The sequence below is a fragment of the Lycium barbarum genome, chromosome 12 (genome assembly GCF_019175385.1).
Source record: "Lycium barbarum isolate Lr01 chromosome 12, ASM1917538v2, whole genome shotgun sequence".
In the NCBI taxonomy this organism is placed as follows: domain Eukaryota; kingdom Viridiplantae; phylum Streptophyta; class Magnoliopsida; order Solanales; family Solanaceae; genus Lycium; species Lycium barbarum.
In genome coordinates this window covers 100,702,340-100,722,908 of record NC_083348.1, presented here as the reverse complement: position 1 = coordinate 100,722,908, position 20,569 = coordinate 100,702,340, and the positions used below count along the sequence as shown (strand labels likewise).

The 20,569-nt window shown below is 34.5% G+C and overlaps 1 protein-coding gene across 3 annotated transcripts; it reads left to right on the top strand.

Annotated features, from left to right (window-relative positions):
* The first annotated feature begins 4,824 nt into the window (after nt 1-4,824).
* LOC132622575 (uncharacterized) lies at nt 4,825-6,808 on the top strand. Of its 3 annotated transcripts, none has more exons than XM_060337195.1 (2): nt 4,825-5,386; nt 5,953-6,808. In XM_060337195.1, exons 1-2 carry the CDS (start codon nt 4,940-4,942, stop codon nt 6,577-6,579), a joined length of 1,074 nt encoding a protein of 357 aa, XP_060193178.1. In that variant the 5' UTR covers nt 4,825-4,939; the 3' UTR covers nt 6,580-6,808. The 3 variants fall into 3 exon arrangements, with proteins under 3 accessions (XP_060193178.1, XP_060193177.1, XP_060193179.1); XM_060337194.1 differs by having other exon boundaries at nt 4,825-5,422; XM_060337196.1 differs by having other exon boundaries at nt 4,826-5,380.
* Nucleotides 6,809-20,569: the final 13,761 nt, after the last annotated feature.

The following is a 20,569-nucleotide window of genomic DNA, read 5'->3' as shown; positions in this document are numbered from 1 at the left end:
TATCCCTACCTTGGGAGATAGAGCAATTGTTTCGATAGACCCTGACGCAATTTCAAATAATACATAAACAAATTTATCCTTTACCACGAGAAGTTAGACTTAGAGCCTGTTTGGATGGACTTAAAAAAAGCAGCTTATAAGCTGCTTTTTTTAAGCTAAGCCAAACGGATCAATTTATTTTTTTAGACTTATTTTAAACACAAAATGACTTATAAGCTGGCCAGCTAAACACTCAAAAAAACTGAAAACAGCTTATAAGTTGCTGAAAACAACTTATAAGCTAAGCCAAACGGGCTCTAAGTCGAGGTTGGGATTGTGACTTTATATCTACTAAAGTGTCCCTTTGGAACAATAAAAGCCAAATACTCCATTTCTCTACTTTGCTAGTATTTCCCAAAAATTCCGTGATCATATATTGACAGCCGCGACCAAAGGCATGGCCATTGAGAAATGGTGAATTGCCAGTTTTTAGACCCTTATTTACACGTTGTATTTACGCCAACCAAATAAATACATAATGTGTGTCTTCATACACACTAATATCACTAAATCATAACTACGTACTAATATGTATTCTCATCTCAACTTATCACTCAATCATAATAAATTAATACGGTTTGATGTAAAATTATAAATATAGAATGGGTAAGTTTTTATCTAAATGTCAAATAGCTCACCAACCTCCCAAGCAATTTACCTGTTTAAATTTGGTCACTATATATTAGTTGAACTAATGTTTAAATCAAATTATATTCATAGTCAGGAAAAAGCAAAAAGGAAAATGAAAAAGAAATAGAAATCAAAGTCCGATTCAAGCATTCATTTCATCAAAGTCCGTACTCCCTTCCTTATCAAAGGTAGGCCATTGATGTGTTTGTCACGTAATCATCATAGTAAGACGACAAAACAAATACAAAATATGTCAATGACCCCAATAGTTATATAACAAAAATTAGAGTTGGCCATGGTAGGTATATTATTTTAAATTAATCACACGGTAATCAAGCTATTAGTCTAACATAAACGTAGGGATGAGGTTGTGACAAGTGCTAATTGAGAACGTGAACACTGACTAGAATAGCAAGGAATCTAGGCGTTTTACTTCATTGGGTAATTGTGATTCATTATAATTGGCTTATTCTAGTAAATAAAATAATCTTCTTGTTGTTATCTTCAATTAGCTAGCAGAGAATTAACAATAGCCAAGCATTTGAAAATTTTGAGGAGCTCAAATCAATTTAAACTTGTATGCCTCAACAGTCGGACCACCTAGTATTCGTGTTAGTTTTCATAAGTATTATGTTCATTCCAATTTAAGTGAATTTATTTTCTTTTTAGACCGTTTTGAAAACAGTGATTCATTTCTAGATTTAAAATACATATAATTTGTTTTTTTTTTAATTAATTTTACACTAAATGAAAAGTTTTATAACCGCGCAAATGTTATGACATATTTAAAATCATAATTTTAAAAACTCTTATACATAAACAAATATTATAACATATTCAAGATCGTAAGTTTCAAATGACTTCATTTTCAAAAACTCCGTGTCCAATTTATAAGTTGACATAAATTTAGAAGCAAGGAGTATTATTTATTACTCCCTCCGTCTATTTTTACTTGTCCTGTAGTGATTTAGCACACCCCCTAAGGAGTCATAAATAGAATGATAATTTTACTATATCACCCTAATTATTACTAAGTCGTGTAATTATTGAATTAATCAAACATACTTTAAAAGGTGTGCAGCCACTAAGAATTTCTTGAATTTTTCAATCAATAATTAATAATAAACGTAAAATAGATATGAAATGATGAATTATCTCTTGATTTTTTAAGCTGGACAATTATTTTTAATATAAATGATAAGTAAAAATGGATGGAGGAAGTACTATTCCATAAACTACATTGGGATTTTTCCATCAGAAACGAAAGAGACCATATAAAAGTGGATGTGGCACGACGGTAACATAATCTTGCATCAGTTTGAAGTTACGTGATGTCCAAAAGCGTTTGTTTGATTATTTGTCCCTGTTGTAAAAAGCTTTTTTTTAATGACCTTTTGAAGGAAAAGTTCTTCGCAAATCAACAATATTTAGATTTGATAGATTTAATTTTTAAAAAATTTAATATCAAAGTTATTAGATGTTTAAGTGATTAGTTTATATTGGAGATGTTAAAGTGAGTGTGGAAGGAAAAGAGCAATAATATTTGAAGTCTCCCGAGAAACGTGAAATCGCTAGAGGATTGTGTTATGAATGAGCTTAGACCAGTAATAACAAAGCAACCCAATACCACATTAGTTGGTTATGTGTGGGATCCGGGTTGATAAATGGGGCATTCCAGGAGCAATAGACTTATGTGAATTATGTTGAAGCTTTGGCTCGGTCTGTTATCCCCTCATCCCCTTCTATGTTCTAGTATCTCATCCCCTTCTGGTTACCTTCTTCCCCTGTTATTCTTATATTTCCCCATTAGTATTGTTCATTATTACCTTATTGTTCCAATTCTCAGTTGTAATTTGGATTCCGTAAGTATAATATATGTTAGTGTTGTGTTGATAAATGCGGGTTGTTACAGATTGTTAGGCCCCATAATTTTATTTCACTACATCTTATGTTCATTTTTAAGTTCAAAGTAGTGCAACTAGGTGCATGACTTGTTGCGAAGGTTTGAGCTAGTTCAATCTTGTGTTTGGAAGGTTTTAAGAATGTTTGGGAATGAAGAGAGTTAATATAGAGATACTTTTGTCCAGATTTTATCTCGAAAAGTCCCAAAAAGTGATCATCCCACCTATTTTTTCCTTGTCACGTGGCGTATGCTTCGTTTAATCAAACAGCCTCCATGATTAATGAAGTCCGAAGTATCGAATTTCTACCATTAATAAACTCTTTGTCGAAATGAGTCTCAAACCTAAAGATATCCTACAACTCCAGATGGGCTATTAGAGAATTGAATACGGGTTATTCGCGCAAATGCACCTATTTCGGGTGGTCTTTAATTTTTGCTCTTAAAATTTGTGGTCTTTATTTTTTGACCTTTAGCACTTTTGGCGCGGCATAAACTAAATTCCGGCCAGCATAGTTAGCGTTTAGCTTTGGCATATGTATCAGAACATTCCACAAGTTATGTTGAACAAGGCAAAACTTTTAACATTCAACATAATCTGAAAAAGGCATAAGTTTAGATTTCGCTTGGCATAGTTAGTGTTTAGCTTCCCGCGCATAGCGGGAGCTTAGTACACCGGGCTGCCCTTTATAGTTAGTGTTTAGCTTCAACGTATGTCATCACATCCACACAAGTTATGCCGGAAAAGACAAAACTTTCAACACTCAACATAATTTGAAATATACTACATAGCTTATACCGCATAACTTAATTCCTACAGAACTTGTGCCGAGCAAGGCAAAAGTTCAGTTTCCGAATATAAAAATATTATAGAACTTATGCCGAGTGTCGAGCCAAAAATATATGTATATATTTTCTCATTAAATAAGCAGCAGAGACAAAAATTAAAGACCACAGATATGAGGGCAAAAACTAAAGGGTCATTCGCACAAATGCCCCTATCTTGGGGTGGTCTTTAATTTTACCCCTGAAATTGTTGGTCTTTAATTTTTGTCCTTCAACACTTTAATTAACAAAAAAGTGTTTGAAAATATTCCTGACACCGAAAAAACAAAAATAAAAAAAGTTCGGTCTACCCGCCTAATTTTACAAGGCATAAGTTTATAGAAATTTTACCTTGGACGGCAAAATATCTATAGGAATTAAATTTTCCGACATAAGTTGTGTAGTAACTAATTTGCTCGGCACTAACAACTTATGTCGGAAAATTTAATTCCTACAGAAATTATGTGGACAAGGCAAAGCTTTTATAAACTTATGCTTTGAAAATTAGTTACTACATAGCTATGCCGGATAATTTAATTCTTATAGAACTTATGCCGAACAAGGTAAATGTTCTCTAAATTTATGCCTTGTAATTTTATTTTATTTTTGGTAAGAAACAACGAATTCATCGCCTCTACCGAGGATCGAACCCAGAATCACCGATTCCGTAGACCAGCAAATAAAGTACTTTGACCCACAATTTTTTATTAAATGAGAAGCAGGCACAAAAATTAAATACAAGCGATTGAGGGACAAAAATTAAAGATCAGTCCGTACGAAGGTCAATCCGCGCAAAAAGAAGGAAAATTAAAAACCAGTCCATACGAAGGACAATCCATGCAAAAATTTCAATGAATACAGATATGGAAAATTTTCATGGGCTGGGGGAATGATCGAGAATGAAATAAACAGCCCAATGTATCATTTCACCATTTTTCATTCTTATGGTTGGTTATTTAGAGAGTAGAAAATATCTACCAAAATAGTAGTAGTAGTTAAGTTACTGAAATTCCTACTTGTTAAATTTAATCGAAACTATGAAAATAAAGAATATTTAATAGGAACTGACATTTGCAAGTATAACTTTTGCATTTTTGGTCTATTTATAAAGTTTGATGTAACTTTTAAGGTGCAATTTATGTTATTTTGGTCTACTTTCTATGTTTGATACAATTTTGGAGTTTCGACGAAAAATTCTTGATGTTTCTGGTTAAATAGTTTTTGTTCACGGTTCCTATTGAATTAACAATCAAAGTTTCGTAAATATTCGATAGAGACTAAATTTGCTGACTTTTGATAAATTTAAAAGACCAAAAATGCTCAGTTGAGACTTAAAGGACTACTTTGAACCTACTAGCAAAGATAAGGGATCCATTTTGCAATTTCCTCCTGAAAAAGAAGGCAAACTATAAATTTGAAGAAAAGATTACAAAAGACGGCAAAAATCCCGTAACTGATTTATTTATACGAACAAGCAAACAACTGAATTTGAACTGAAAATTCTCCACTTTTTATTTCTTTTTCTCATTCTTGTTTTCCAATTCAATGCTTAGCCATCAAAGTTTCCACATTCAGACAACAAACAACTACAACTACGTTAGCGTTTCCGACAACGATGATGAGGTTGACCCCACAACCTTTTTTATTCCCTCATTTGATGATTTTGACCCGGGCCCCGATTCCGGATCCGATCGACCCGCAAACCCTAATTCCCCTTTCAATTGCAATGAAGATCAAATGGACTACGCAACCGATTTGTTCGATACCCGAAATGAAGATGTTACGGATCATCCCCATGTTGTTCACAGCAATTACAGTGCTAGGGTTTTGCCAGAGGGTGAAGAAGTAGAATTCGGGTCTGAAGTTGATGGGCTTCGGGTCGTAGGGGTAGAATCCGAGTCCGATTCAGAAGACATGGAGGTAAATTCGGGGGTTGTTCACCAAATTGGTGATCCCAGTGTGCCGGATTTATGGAGCTGTTTTCAGGTACAGGTAGCAAATGGGCGGGTCAAATTGGGTCTGAGATGGGTAAAATCTGGGTCATAGCCCAACTTAGCAAGTTTTAATTAATTTATTTGTTTCCATATGAATATGAGATAATGGTCAAAAACACATCTGAACTAGCACTTTTTCTAAATTGATTTATGACTTTGAAATATCCCTTTTATTGAGAAGTGATATCGGCTAATAAGCCATGATTGATGATTGTGAGTTTCCTACCCGAACTATCAGGTGTGCGAGTTTTCTGAATATTAAAACACACCTCAACTATCAGTTGTTCATTTTCTTACACGAACGGCAGTGATAGCTCAGGTGTGTTTTTGACCATTAACTCTACCAAATAAGACTTTTTTTTCTTTTCTTTTGTTAGGGCTATTTATATAACATATAAAACAAAAAAAAATGTTTATTTTAAAAATATTTTGACAAAGTTACTCATGAGTTAATTTGGGTTAAATTAGCCCAATTTTAAATGGGCTAAATTGGGCGGGTCAAAATGGTCTAAGCAAATGGCGGATCAAGGTTTTTTGGGCCAATTTTGACACCTCTATTTTCAGGTTGATGATGAGGATGAAGATTTCGAGTGGGAAGAAGTTGACAGGGTTGAAAGGAGAGACAATGTGAGTTATCTGATTGGTCGAATGGAAGAAATTTCAGTTTCTTCTGATATTTCTTCTATAGAAGGAAATTCGGGTTTGGGTGATGGTGGAGAAGAGGAGCAGGTGAGGAATTTAGAATGGGAATTTCTCGTGGCGGTTAATAGTCTCGAAAGGACCCTTGAATTGCACAATGCTGTTATAATTGAAGATGATTTTGTGTTTGACAATGTTGACTTTGTTGGAAGCGAAGAGAGGTTAAAAGGTAGTCCACCAGCAGCTAAATCTGTACTGGAAAATCTTCTTTTGGTGGTCGTGAGTGATGAAGATTTGAAAGCAAGCAATGTAGCTTGTGCAGTTTGCAAAGATGAGATTTTGTTGACGGAGAAGGTGACTAGGTTGCCTTGTTCTCACTATTACCATTGTGATTGTATTGTGCCATGGCTAAGTGTCCGTAATACATGTCCTGTTTGTCGCCACGAGTTGCCCACGGATGATGCTGATTATGAGAGGGAAAATGGAAGGGGTGCTGGTCCTGCACTTATTAATGATTTTCAGGTTAGATACAACTTTGAACCTGTGCTCTGACACTGTAATTTCTGTACTCTTGACAGAGAGAGTATAAATCCCGTTTTAGCTGAGCATGTTGAAACAGTTTTCATATCATTTTCCTTTTTCTTCCTTACAGTTTAGTTTTGGTAGAATATATGTAAAGTTGCCAACTTTTGTCTATGAGTATCACATGGACAGCTAGTTTGATTACCGTTGAAAAATAGTGAAAAACTCTTAATCTTAGAATATTCAAAGGTTAGTACTATTTTGGAAATTGATTAAAGTTTTGGGAAATTTAGAGTTGGTTTTGTCTTCTCAATGAGATGGGTGGTGAAAGTGTACTCCATGGAATTAGGAAATTTTCTTCTTCAACTTGAAAATATTGGTTGCCAAATCATTAACTTGGTAATATGGTAGGTTACTTTTCAGAATCTTGACCTTGAAGTCTGCTAATTTTTCTAATATACGTACTTGTACTAAAGCTCTTGAATTTATATATTGTTGCTTACCTTTTTAACAATATTCACATAATTATCAATTATCTGGATTTGTAACTTGCAGCATGCTGTCTTCACATGTATTTAAACATATATATTTGCATTCTTTTCTAAACTTCTAAAGCCATTTTAATTTCTACTTTCTTTTGACAAGTAAAAGAATTTCATTACATTGGCAAATTCAGCACCAAGAGGGTGCTAGTTCTACAGAGTGGATGAAAAATAAATGAGCTCCCTATACTTCCTGTATGGAGCTATAGAATTCAAGTAAATTATGTTCATTGTGTATATATTTCAATTTGAGCTAACAGATATAAGCATTTCTACCCTATATATTACTGTTAAAACCTTGCGTTGAAGCATCTGTCGTTTGTCTCTTTCCTAACAATTCATAAAAATGCAAGCTGGAATCATGGTCCAACCCTTTCAGTGCTGCTTATCAATAATCCTTCCTTACCAACTAAAATAAGTTTCCTTAATTTAAAGGCATGGGCATCATAAACTTGGTGTATATAAAGGAGCATATTCGATAACCGTGTCACGAGGCACAAAGCTTAAATAAATGATTAGCATCTTTCAACTCTCTGGCACACATTAGCAGCTGTTGTACATAACCATACCCCTTATCTGGAGATTAAACTAAGTCAGACAAAAGTCATGTATAGCAGTCCAGCCTAAGTAAACCACCTTAAGAGATACTTTGTTTATTCAGATCTTCCGGGGCCGGTTTGTGCTGACACTCTTAGCTATTTTTAATGCATTGTAGCATGGGTTGACGGAGAAAGATCCACATTTACTTAACCCATCTCAGGGAGTCACGCTCATATGTTAGCTCTTACACAATATCAATAACTAAGACGATAGGGTATCAAATTTCCAATTATAACAGTTTCTCAAATTTTGGTTGCACCATGATGTGTTTGATTATTGAGCTATTGCAATCATTGTTAACTTTTAGGCTGAACAAGGAAAACCTTCGTATGATCTTTTGGGTATATATCCATAATCATTTGAACAAAAAGCTCTTGATATATATTTTCAACTTGCAAGGACCAATAATGTTTCGTCCTCATTCCCCCCTGGGTGACTAGAACCACCAACCCTCTAGGTTGGAAATATAGTGTTTTTACCACGGGAGCAACCTCTCTTGTCAGTTGCCCGCAGAACCTTTTCCTATCTGACCATGTGGAAATTATTCTGCTTGCTCTTTTCTTCCCATAGGAAATTTGTTCTTAGTTTTTAAAACTTCACAACCACATCTACTACTGTGAGTGGAGACAGAGTAGGTGGATATTTGTCCATGAGCAATAGATTGAACTTGATCAACTCTATTTTTGATGGATGCCCATCATCTCTTTTTGATTAATACAAAAAAGTAGGTAAATATGCTGTCAAGAGACTTATTGATTTTGGCTTATCTCATATACATTTCAACATGGAGGTTCTTGTTTGGTATATTTCACTCTGTTCCTCACACTTTCCAGAGCTACGTTCTCCATACAACCAAGTGGAGATTATTTTGCTCACTCTTTACTTCCCATAAGATCTTACCTCCACTTTGTGTGATTTCTGTTCACTCTCCACCTACTTTATGTCTCAACTTCCAATTGTATTCGCCTGTTTTATGTTTCAACTCTCAATTGTAAATGTGATTGTGAAGAAGCTGGATAAATTTAGAAGAGAATATTTGTCGTTGGGTGGTACATTGGTCCTGTTGACAGCACACTTAGTTATTTTTTCTGAATAAATAAAAAAGCAGTTGATTACTTTATCTTGAGAATGATAATCAAGACACATTACCACCATGGACAAGTGCCACCTTCTCCTATCAAATAGTTTTTTTGCTCAAACATTTTTAAAGGTATAGCAAGAGATCCAGAAGGAAATTGACCACAAAATTGGGGGATGTGCTAACATGGTAGTCACTGTGTGATTACTTTGAAGTCCTCCATCCTTTTTTTTTTTTTTTTTTTTTTGAAATGGTAATAATTTGTATTCATAAACAGCACAAGTGCTGGAATTTCCCGATCAAGTGAGCAAAAACCCAGAAGTGTATATATATATATATATATATATATATATAGCCGTCTTCTAATTTTAGAGGGATTATGAAATCTAATAAAGTTTCTATCTTATTTACATATTCCTTTTTACGCCAAAAGTGGAAGTGAAATAACAAGATACGATGTAATTTAATCCTCTAGACTGATTTTTGTTTGCCTTCAAAGCATTTTGACCTTTCCCTCCTTCTCATCCACCAGATACAGGCTGGAATCATATTCCACCAGCATTTCTAACTTTGTCCAACCTTGCCTATACCAACGACTCCACCGAGATTGTGTATTCGCAGGCATTGACCATTTGGTTCCGGCGACGTTGAGAACTGGCTGCCATAGCTGGTCGGTTATGGGGGACAAGGCAAAAAAGAGAAGAAGATGAATAGTGGTTTCTGTTTGGCTGCCACATAAATAACATCTGTTGGGGTAACCCTCTTTTATGAAGGTTATCAGTAGTGAGGCGAGGCCTCCTTGGCCACAATCCAAGAAATAACATCACTTAGGTGGACTTCTTAACTTCTTGAGATACCATTTAGGAGAACATTGGAATCAACAATTTTTTGATATGGTGAATTTTCCCTTTCTCTAGATTTCAAGCGTTGTCGCGTTCAAGATGTGATTTCAAATATTAAAACAGTTCTCTGATACAACTTAATCAGTGTATAAAATGAACTGTAATTACAAATGAATAGTATAGAATAGATGGGATAAAGTAGCTTTACATGGAAATATGTAATCATACGGATGAATCTAATACTTGCCGGATATTTAGTTATACTTCTTTAACTATATGATTTGGATGTTGCCAAAAGAAAAAGGAAGCAAAGATAAGAAAAAGAAATGTTTTATGAACTAAAAGTTAAAAAAACAAAAGAAAAAGGAGTCAAAAAAGCAAAATGTTCTCCAAAACTGTATGCTAGAGCTTTATTGTGGAAAGACACTTTCTAGTATGGCTACTTTATTTTGCTTTAAACGTTTTTCTTCCCATCTGTATCTTGTTTAACCGGGTCACTATTAACGAACATTTTTGGTGGAGTTAATTGCTTCTCAAATACGACTCCGTTTCTACTGAGATGATGCTTGAATTTGTGCAACTTTCGTCAGTTTTTTGATCAGGGATCAGAGTCACATGACCAGGTTGGGTCAATTTTGAATCATCAGAATAAATTGAGCTGAAAAAAATGAAATAAGTCATTTAAAGTTTGAGTTATAAGATGGGTTATGCAAAGCATTATACTCTACTCGTATAACCTCAGCAGAAATAGTGTCTACTAGTCACTTTTCGGCGTTACTTTGAAAAATAGCTACTTTTATAGAGTCAAATTTCATGACAATGACTATCTTTTAATTATAAAAGCTGAAAAATAATTATTTTTGAATTTCCCCACTAACTTAAGCTTCAACAGAAATATAGAATAATGAGAAAAAACCTTATTAGCATATGATGTTTGAACCAAGTAAAAGAACAAGACACGCATCTTGCATAGTGATATGTTATTTCACTTTAATTTGTAACTATTAACGTTAAATGACTTGGGGAGGTGGAAATCAAGTGCCGTTAAGTATTTTTCCCTGATGAACTCAGAATTTTAGGCTCTTTGATTATCAATATTCCAAGAATGTCATTGTGGATTTGTGGTCCGTAAAACATTAATTAACACTCCAATTCAAAAGTCTTTTCTGTTAAGACTACATGAATTATTGGTTTGCATGTTTTTTCAGAAAAAGGAAAATCTCTTACAAGAAAGAGATCGGAGTATATAGTTATCCCATCACTTACTGACTTATCTGAGTGGAAGCATATAAAAGGCCTAAATGCAAAATCGAGATGGTGATATAGCTTAATAAGCACAAAATCCTTGTTGCTTTTGATCTAGTTTAATGACTTTTTGGCTAACAAACTGACCTCTTTCTATATCTAAGATATTTTCGTTGTTTTCCTCCCCTTAAATAACTTGGCACTGTAGTTATAGTAATGTACCACTTGCCCCCAGTAAAATTTAGATTAGAAAGGATAAGAAAGAAAAAGAAGTAATATAAAATATACCAAGCCGTCATTTTAAAACATTAGAGGGGTAAATTCTGGCTCTTCAAATACTCGTAGAGGCAAAGCAAACAAAGTAAAAATCCTCTAGAAAACTTATTCTCGCATAGGCTCTTGCAAGTGGCCTCTGGTTCAGACATTCTACCGCCCTATTTTTGTCACAAGCGTATTTTTCAAAACAGTGGGGCACTGAAAATTGTTTTTCCAATCATTGTGGGATTGAATATCTGAATGCCTGGGCAGTCAGTAAGTGTTAGATTTGACAAATCAAATAACAGTGGGGAAAAAAAGTAAAAAACCATTACAGAATACAGCCAAAATCCTGACCTCTTAGCAAAGAATTGAAGGACTAAACAAGATGGTTCGTTTTGGTGGTGCCTAAAAGATTTAGAAGATGAAACCCAGTAGCTCAGAACAACACATAATAAATTTGCCATTTTAGTCATTGTAGTTCAAGGTATTGTAAATTTAAAGTCCCTAAGTTGACCAAAACATGTTCAACTATTAATCAGGCAGCAGCTCCATGACCCTAGTCAGTTGCCAAAGATAACCCCTTGTCTGGAGCTATAGATAAGTTTTTATACTACACCAAGTTGTTAGGATTTTGCGCTGACTTTCTTATCATATTTGAATTTTACCTTTTCTTGAAGGAAGAACAACGAGTTTATCATATTTGGTTTTACTTTGAAAAAAGGAAAATTTAATATTCCATATTGGATAGCCTTTTTTTTTTTGTAGGAAAAGGTTTTGAACCTCAACAAATTAAAGACTTTGTTTCATACAACATAAAAACACAATAGCATCCACAATGTAATCACTAAAGAGTCTTGTTTATGGGGAGATTATTCTCTCCATAATTTTTAATGTTTTCTTTTAAATTAAGTTTTTAATATGTAGGTCACTTGACCAAATCATATTATAATATTATGCTTTTTAGTATATTTTCTTTGTTGTCCGATTTATCGTCGTTCAAAATTTGCAAATTATTAGCTTCCGTATGACGCCCTGATTATTTCGATTCCAACAAGTGGTATCAGAACTAATGGTTCAGCCGATGTTTCAACAAGTGATATCAGCGCCAATGGTTTAGCCAATGGTTCAACAAGATTGATGACAGGTTCAAGGCGGGTTCAAATTAAGAGCAACCAATTTGGCGATAGTGAAGAGTTTGTCAAAAAAAAAAAAAAAGAGTTTGAAGTACTACATGTGGAGACGAAGTTTCAATCATATTTTCAACATTTCTGCTGCTTCATCTTTGAAAATAAAAACAAAATATTTTTTAAACCATTTTTAACCTATAGTATTTTTAACCATGGCAAGCAGTGATGAAGATAATGTGAAGAAGACGGATCAAGTTTTGTCAAGAAAAAATCCAGGACAAAAGGGGAGATTGTTAGGGTTTTGCCCTGACTTTCTTACCATATTTGGATTTTACATTTTTTTTGAAGGAAGGACAAAGAGTTTACCATACGGAAAAGGGCCAAAATTACCCCTGAACTTTGAAAAATAGTTCATTCATACCCTTCGTTATACTTTAGGGCCAATTATACCCTTACAGTTATACTATGGGGTCAATTATACCCTTATGTCTAACGGCTGCCACGTGGCATCATCTCAGCCCTTCAAAATTATTTTACCCTCAAATAATTTTTTACCCACTAAAATAACTCAAACGATCCGAATTTTTTTTTCTAGCAAAAATAATACGGAATTATTTTTCCAGAAAAAATATAAAAATAATTCTGTATTATTTTTGCTGGAAAAAAAAATTCGGGTCGTTTTGAGTTATTTTAGTGGGTAAAAAATAATTTTGAAGGGCTGAGATGATGCCACGTGGCAGCCGTTAGACATAAGGGTATAATTGACCCCATAGTATAACTGTAAGGGTATAATTGGCCCTAAAGTATAACGAAGGGTATGGATGAACTATTTTTCAAAGTTCAGGGGTAATTTTGGCCCTTTTCCGTTTACCATATTTGGTTTTACTTTTCCCAAAAGGAAAATTTTAATATTCCATATTGGATAGCCTCTTTCTTGTAGGAAAAGGTATTGGACCTCTATAAATTGAAGAATCCGTCTCATACAACATAAAAACACAATAGCATCCACAATATAGTCACTAAAGAGTATTGTTTATGGAGAGATTATTTTCTCCATAATTTTTAATGCTTTCTTTTAAATTAGACTTTTTAATATGTAGGTTACTTAACCAAATCATATTATAATATTATGCTTTTAGTATATTTTTTTTATTGTCTAATTTATCGTCGTTCAAGATTTGCAAATTATTAGCTTTCGCATGACGCCCTGATTATTTCGATTCAATACAAATACCTTAAAGTTATGAAGTTGCAAGTGATGAGTTGAGATTCTCCAAATCAGCGTTAAATTTAGACTAAACGCAACTGGTTCGACATAACTCACTTGTGTTTTCTTAGACAATATGGACGTGGACGCGTACAAGTGTAATGAAAAAAAGATTCCACATACATAAATAGTAGAATCTACTGACTCTAAATTTTGGATTTGTCATTGCTTCAAGTGGAGGCTGACCATGAATCACTCAGGTATATTGTAAATAAAAATATGAAGATTATAGGTGAAACAAATAGGTGAAACACATAGGTTAAGCTAGTTGGTGCCGTATCCAAATACTGCCTTTCATCAGCCGCGCGGTCCCGTGATAAATCTCTCATAATTTTTTACTTTGAAGTTGAATCGACAAACGGTTTGGCGGAATTAGAAACTAGACTTGTAGACCTTCAATTTGATAGGTGGATCACCCCCTAACTCTAAATACATAGGTCGCAACACTCACTGGAAGTTGGATCAACTCCAATTTGAAAAACTTAACTAAGAGCGACCTCACTTTGACTTATGGCGTTGACCTTTTCTTATAGTGAAATTTTCATGAATTCACTTACATAAATCCCAAATCTCTTACCCCCCTGTTTGGATGGTGGTTTCCCGTGGTTCATTAATGTATGGTTTTGTATGAAATCACGTTTGTTTCTATTGTTTGTAAAATTATGTGGTATGGTGTTGTAAACCCGTGGTTCATCATGGTTATATAACCATGAAAAGTCTCAATTTTTGTAATCACGGATTTGGTGGTTTTTCCGTGGTTACGTATTTTATTTCCCCATTATACCCCACCCTCTACCATCCATCCCACCCCACCCCCACTCTACCACTCACCCCCACCCCACCCCTACCCTACCCTGCACCATCCACACCACTCCATCCCTCCCCACCCTGCACCATCCACCCCACCCACCCTTACCCTACCACTCACCCCCACCCCACCCCCATGCCCAACTACCCCACTCTTCTACCACCTATCCTCACCCCCCCTAACCACGACCCACTACCCCTCCACCACCCCCACCCACTATCTACTTATTTTTTAAAGTTCTTATTTTGTTTTACTAATATATATAAATTAATTTCTAATTAAGAGTTAAGGGTATTTTAGTAAACTTACAAGTTATTATACAGTACCATACAGTCAAACCAAACAATACAAATGTTATTAAACCACAACAAACGATACAGTCTATCCAAACATCGTGTTCATTAATACAATACAATGCAATACAACACCATACTATATCATACCGTATTGTACATTAATGAACCACGAGAAACAACCATCCAAACAGAGGGTTAGGGCTTGGATCTCATGACATTCGCTGCACGGTTCAAGTCTTAGTTCGAACATACGGGGTCTTACATTATCTGTTGTGAGGGATAACTCCACCAATAAGACAACTAACTCCGAAACAAAAATGAAGAACCGAGCTGAAAAGCAAGAGGTGGGAAAATTAACTGCAGATTTCGGGATGGACTAATCATAGAAGGTAGGCCTCAGCTAAACATAAAAAAGATAGCGTAGTTTCATTCCAACACGTCTCTTAGGGAAGCCTTTGAATGTCCAATATGAAGATTCATTCCAAGATCTCAAAAAATTGCACAAGAAATTCACATAAATATTTTCATCATTGTCATATTGAGCATAGTTCTATTCTAATCCTATCAAAGAAAAAGAAGTAAAGATACTCTAAAATTTCCAAATCGAGTAGAGTAAGAGGCACTAAAAACAAGCCATACAAGAAGCAGCCACACTATCAACAATGTCCGCGAAATTAGGTGCACATCAATTCCACTTTGAAGCCTACTGTAACTAAATTTCCAGTAGACCACAAAACACATTGAGGTAACATAATCCCAAGATTTTTCGTCAGAATCCTTTTTGGATAAACATGTCGGCAATTCATCGAGCTGTTTGTCACAGCACAACTTGACATAATTGACAATGTATTGACACAAAATCAGTCAGATTTATGTCGACGTATTTGAAATGTCTTTTAACTTCCTTTTCTTTATTGCTTTTCCTCTCCACCTTAGCGATTTAACTATTGTTTTCCGTTACCTTAAGGAACAGTAGAGTTTAATGCAAGAGTATCACGTAAACAGGGTTTAGAAGTATAATAATTGGCTCTGACAGTTCTAAGTTTCATTAATACTTATACGTATGGCAAAGACTAATGTTATTAGAACAATTTAAGATAATGAGCTTTACGACAGCAACAACAGTAATCAAAACCGTGAGGATAACGAATAATTAAAAAGATCACCCATTTGCTTTAAATAATAAAACACCTTTATTCTCCACATTCTTAGTGGATCTAGACCTTGTAACAAATACGTAAGCACACTTCAATGATATGCCCAAATCTCCGAGTAAATAGTAATGAAATGTAGCACCATCACACAATTATCAAACTTCATGCTTTGCACCTTGAGGTGTCAATGTTATTAAACATTTTAAGCAACAAAAGATACAAGCATACAACTAGGGAATAGTTTAACAGTTACTTTTTGCGTTACTTTAAGCTGAAAAAAGAAAACAAAAGCAAGGTGATGAAAAAGGGGTAAGCACATGAGGAACTTATCCTGTCCTGACCTTTATTGTCAACGACCTCATTAATGATACATCTAACCAAGTATCTGTTTGGATCAACTATTTATGGTGTTAAATATAAAGCTAGAACAGTCACAAGAAGGAATTCTTAGCCTGGTAAACTTTCTTAACAATTAAATATATTGATTATGCATTTAGACTAAAATAAAGCCATAACAAAAAGGATAATAACGATTGTTTACCCCAAAAAAGGTACAGCTAAATTAATTAGTGGTTTAAAGTATACATGAATTGATTTGCTATAAGTAAGTAGAAAATAATATCAATTAGTTATGAAATAAAGTAAATATAAAGGAGAAAAGGACATAAATGGTCCCTTAACTATGAGAGTAGGTTCAAAATAATCCCTTAACTATGCACTTATCAGTTTTGGTCCTTAAGTTTGCCACAAGTTAACAAAATGATCCCTTAACTATGAGGGTTGGTTAAAAATAGTCCCTTAACTATGCACTTAACCGTTTTGGTCCTTTAAGTTCGCTAAAAGTTAACACTTTTAGTCTCCGACAAAATATTCATCAAACTCTGTTTGTTAGATTTGACGAGAACTGTGAACAAATGAAAAAATTAACGAGAACTCACATTTAGAGGTACGCATTACTAAAGAAAGGCCAAATACCTCGAGACAAAATCGATGAACGTTAGTCGGTTATAGGAAAAAAACCAACAGACTTGATAATGTCAGAAAATAGTGTCTCGGAACACAAAGACCTGGACTATGTCGATTAAAACTGAGGGAGTATATAAGCTAAGTAAAATACACTAGCCCTTAGAAATAGCAGAAACTACAAAAATTGTCACTACTAAAACCAAGCGAAAAAACGATGGACGGAAACCGAAGGATAAAATCGAGGGACACTATTTTTTTAATTTTTTTTTACGAAAACCAACGGACATCTGTCGGTTATTTTCGAGGAAAAATGCGCCGAAACTTTTTTTTTTTTAAAGAATCACTACAATGGAAGTATTTATTTTCGGATTTTCAGTAAAAACGAGTCTAATGTATTTTACTTAGCTGATGGACTCCCTCGGTTTTAATCGACAGAGTCCATAGGTCTTTGTGTTCCGAGACACTATTTTTGACATTATCAAGTCTGTAGATTTTTCCTCGATGTTTTTCTATAACCGACTGACGACAGTCAATTTTGTCCCGACGTATTTGGCCTTTTCTTTAGTAATGTGTACCTCTAAATGTGAGTTCTCGCTAATTTTTCTTGTTTTTTCATAGTTCTCGACAAATCTAACAAACAGAGTTCGATGAATATTTTGTCGAAGACTAAAAGTGTTAGCTTTGGCGAACTTAAAGGACCAAAACTGTTAAGTGCATACTTAAGGGACTATTTTTAACCAACCCTCATAGTCGAGGGACCATGTTTGTTTACTTGTGGCAAACTTAAAGGACCAAAACCGTTAAGTGCATAGTTAAGAGACTATTTTGAACCTACTCTCATAGTTAAGGGACCATTTATGGCCTTTTCTCAAATATAAAGTAAGAAAATAGTAAAGTAAACCTAGGCCGTATGAGCTTCCGAGGAGATTCTTTATTGAATATCACTTTGGTGGAACACTTGGCCTTGAAGAACTTTTATTAACTTGGAACAAAAAGAATAGCAAGAAAACAATTTTGCTTGTAATTAGAATGGAATTGTATAACTGTGTGTAAGATGTATATTTTAGATGATTTACAATAGAATGAAAAGCTCTATTTATACTAAAATTTTGGGGTGCATGATCCACAAATCATGCCCCCCTTAATGACCAATATTAATGTTGCAATAAAAGAAAATTAAAAGATGATAAATGATAATAAAGGGTAATAAAGCCTAAGAAACGCTAATAAAAGCTGGAGGAATCTTGGGGTCTTTTATAACATTTCTATAACGGTCATTTTGAATTGCTTCTTATGCGGCACAGGTTTGCATCTGGTGTCATCATGGTTGAGTCACCACTGACTAGCCATCCTTACCATGTGTCACTTCCTAACTCGCCAACTCTTGAGACCGATTTTTACCATATACAACGATTCTTATATAACAAGCAATGAATAGTACAGAGAAGTCTATATAACCAACAATCAATTGGCAAGCATGTAATCCAGAAATAGCATTGTTTTAATACTATTAGCAATGACGAAATTAACTTGTCTTTGTCCCATAATAGTTTCAAAGTGGCCCTATATTTTAAAGCAAAAAAATTATCAATCGGGTCCAGGATCACTAGTAACTAACAGATGTACTTAGTCTCATGCGTGACGAAATGAATCATAAAGTGACTTTGCTCTCTACTTTTATCCAACACAAACCCATTCTTATCCATAACCTGAATTTTAAAGCTTGATTTGCATCACCAAAAAGGCCAAAACAGTTATACTAAACAACCACAACTTTTAAGTAGTATATAACAAAATATCAAAAATTGTCCCTTTCTAAAGTCTCTCTCTGCCAATTAGAAGATCTCAGTACTTTCCACAGAGCTTGATGCGCTTGAAGGAGCCATCATTACCTTAACAAAATCCGTTTCAGCATTCATGACGACCCGAACAATAAATGAAAGGATAATGTCAGGCTTCAACAAACTCCTCCGTTTATAAGTGAAGGTGTGCTTCCTAGAGAGCCACCTTCACTAAGTACTCAAATGGAGTAGCCGTTTGCACATTATTTTATGATGATCAACCAGTCAAATAAATAATAAAACTAACACTTGATTAAAAGATAATCATTTATGGAGGCTTAAGGATGAAGAAAAATAACCAAAAGGGTAGTAAAACTAGGCCACAATTCCCAGCTAGTCGGGACAAAAACTTGATAGGGTTGAACAAATGATTGTTATGTAGAAATTATGTGCTGTCACTACCTTTTGGAAGGAGAAAGGAAGGGGAAGTTGAATAGGCTACGTCAGTGGGGTGCAATAATGGGCTATCAGGTACAAGTGACAGTACCACAAATTGAGTTCCCCATCATGATGACCACGGCACCTGAAGCATTCAACAATTATGGTTTCTGCTTGAGGTGACTGGTAGCCAATTGGCAATAGGATTGCACACGAAAGCCACGCGCACCCTGTTGGCAGGGTCCCTCTACAGAGACCTACCGTGCATCTCTATTTTCTTTGTCTTCCATCTTTTGTACTTTCTTTAACAGATAAAAGGCATTTGGTATCAAAGGGGCAAATGTTAAATCAAGTATCCCTCCGTGCAAGACCTTGGCCGATAGTTTAGGGCAGTATCCCAATTACTAGCATTCCTGTGTATTGCTGTATTACCAAAACCCCCAGTTTTTATGAGAAACGTTTACTATTTGAAGGGCATAAGGGGTAAATAGGGGATATGGCCATAATTACGGAAAGATAGGTAAGATATGCTGACATGCACCAGCTTCTTAAGTGGGCAGTATTCCTACCTTTTATTTACGTTTCACTATTGCAAGGAGTTACCAACCTAGCAAGCTTTTCTTTTCTAAAGACGACAAGAACACATAATTTCATAAAGTAGACTTTTTTCAGGTTGTCTTCTTTATCATCGTATTGTTTTAGAAACACAGGAAGTGTACCGAACGAGAGTACATCAAATAGATTTTCAATCAACATCTGAGGCATACATTATCTACAAGAACTTCAATTAAAGATTTAAAGGTATAAACATAAATCAAACTGGAATCTTTTCCACTTTCCTTAAGGATGTGTAGTATTCCCACCTTAGTTAATTTCCATGAAAGTAGAGAAATTATTGTCTTCCTTGAATATTGGAGAATTTAACCAATTGAGAGTAACATGTGTTAGGAATATATACTATTAACCATGTGTTTGGATATAGTATTTATTATATAATAATTGTTTATTCAATTTTTAATAATGATTTTAATAGATCATGTATTCGTATGTGTGTCATTTACTTATATACTATATGATTTAATGTATAGAGTTTAGTTTATACACGGAAAATTAATCATCGGTTCTTATAAGTATAAAGTTTATGTTCACAATCTAAGATGGAAATTGGACAAAGCTATCGGTATGATTGTAGCACAAGATTAAATATAATCATCTTCATTGTGGGAACGGTATAGTTCCGACTTCTTATACTAGTATATTTTGTATGTATTGAACAGACCAAGTAGAGATGAGTGTTTTTGTACTGAATATATAAGACAACCTCTCTAGCTCATTAAATGTACTTATACTCTTAATCTTGATATGATTATTATGATCAATGTGATTTGTTCATTATTTTGATTTATTAAAAGGTACGACTCAATTGCGGGTCTATATATTCCTGGTAAATTGGATAATGGAAAAATACATTTGAGAAATAATAATTAGTTAATAGAATCCATGTTTCGACTTTGAGATTGATGATACGCCTTTATGGATGCTTACAAGTTTTCATGTGAAAACCATGCAGGTGGATTTTGTATCCGTCACATGAAATAAGTTAAGCGGAAGTATAAGG

Excerpts from the sequence above, each read along its gene's own strand:
- LOC132622575 (XM_060337194.1), top strand. The coding sequence starts at position 4,940 with ATGCTTAGCCATCAAAGTTTCCACATTCAGACAACAAACAACTACAAC. Across the intron at positions 5,423-5,952 it reads TCAAATTGGGTCTGAGATGG|GTTGATGATGAGGATGAAGA; the intron begins GTAAAATCTGGG and ends CTCTATTTTCAG.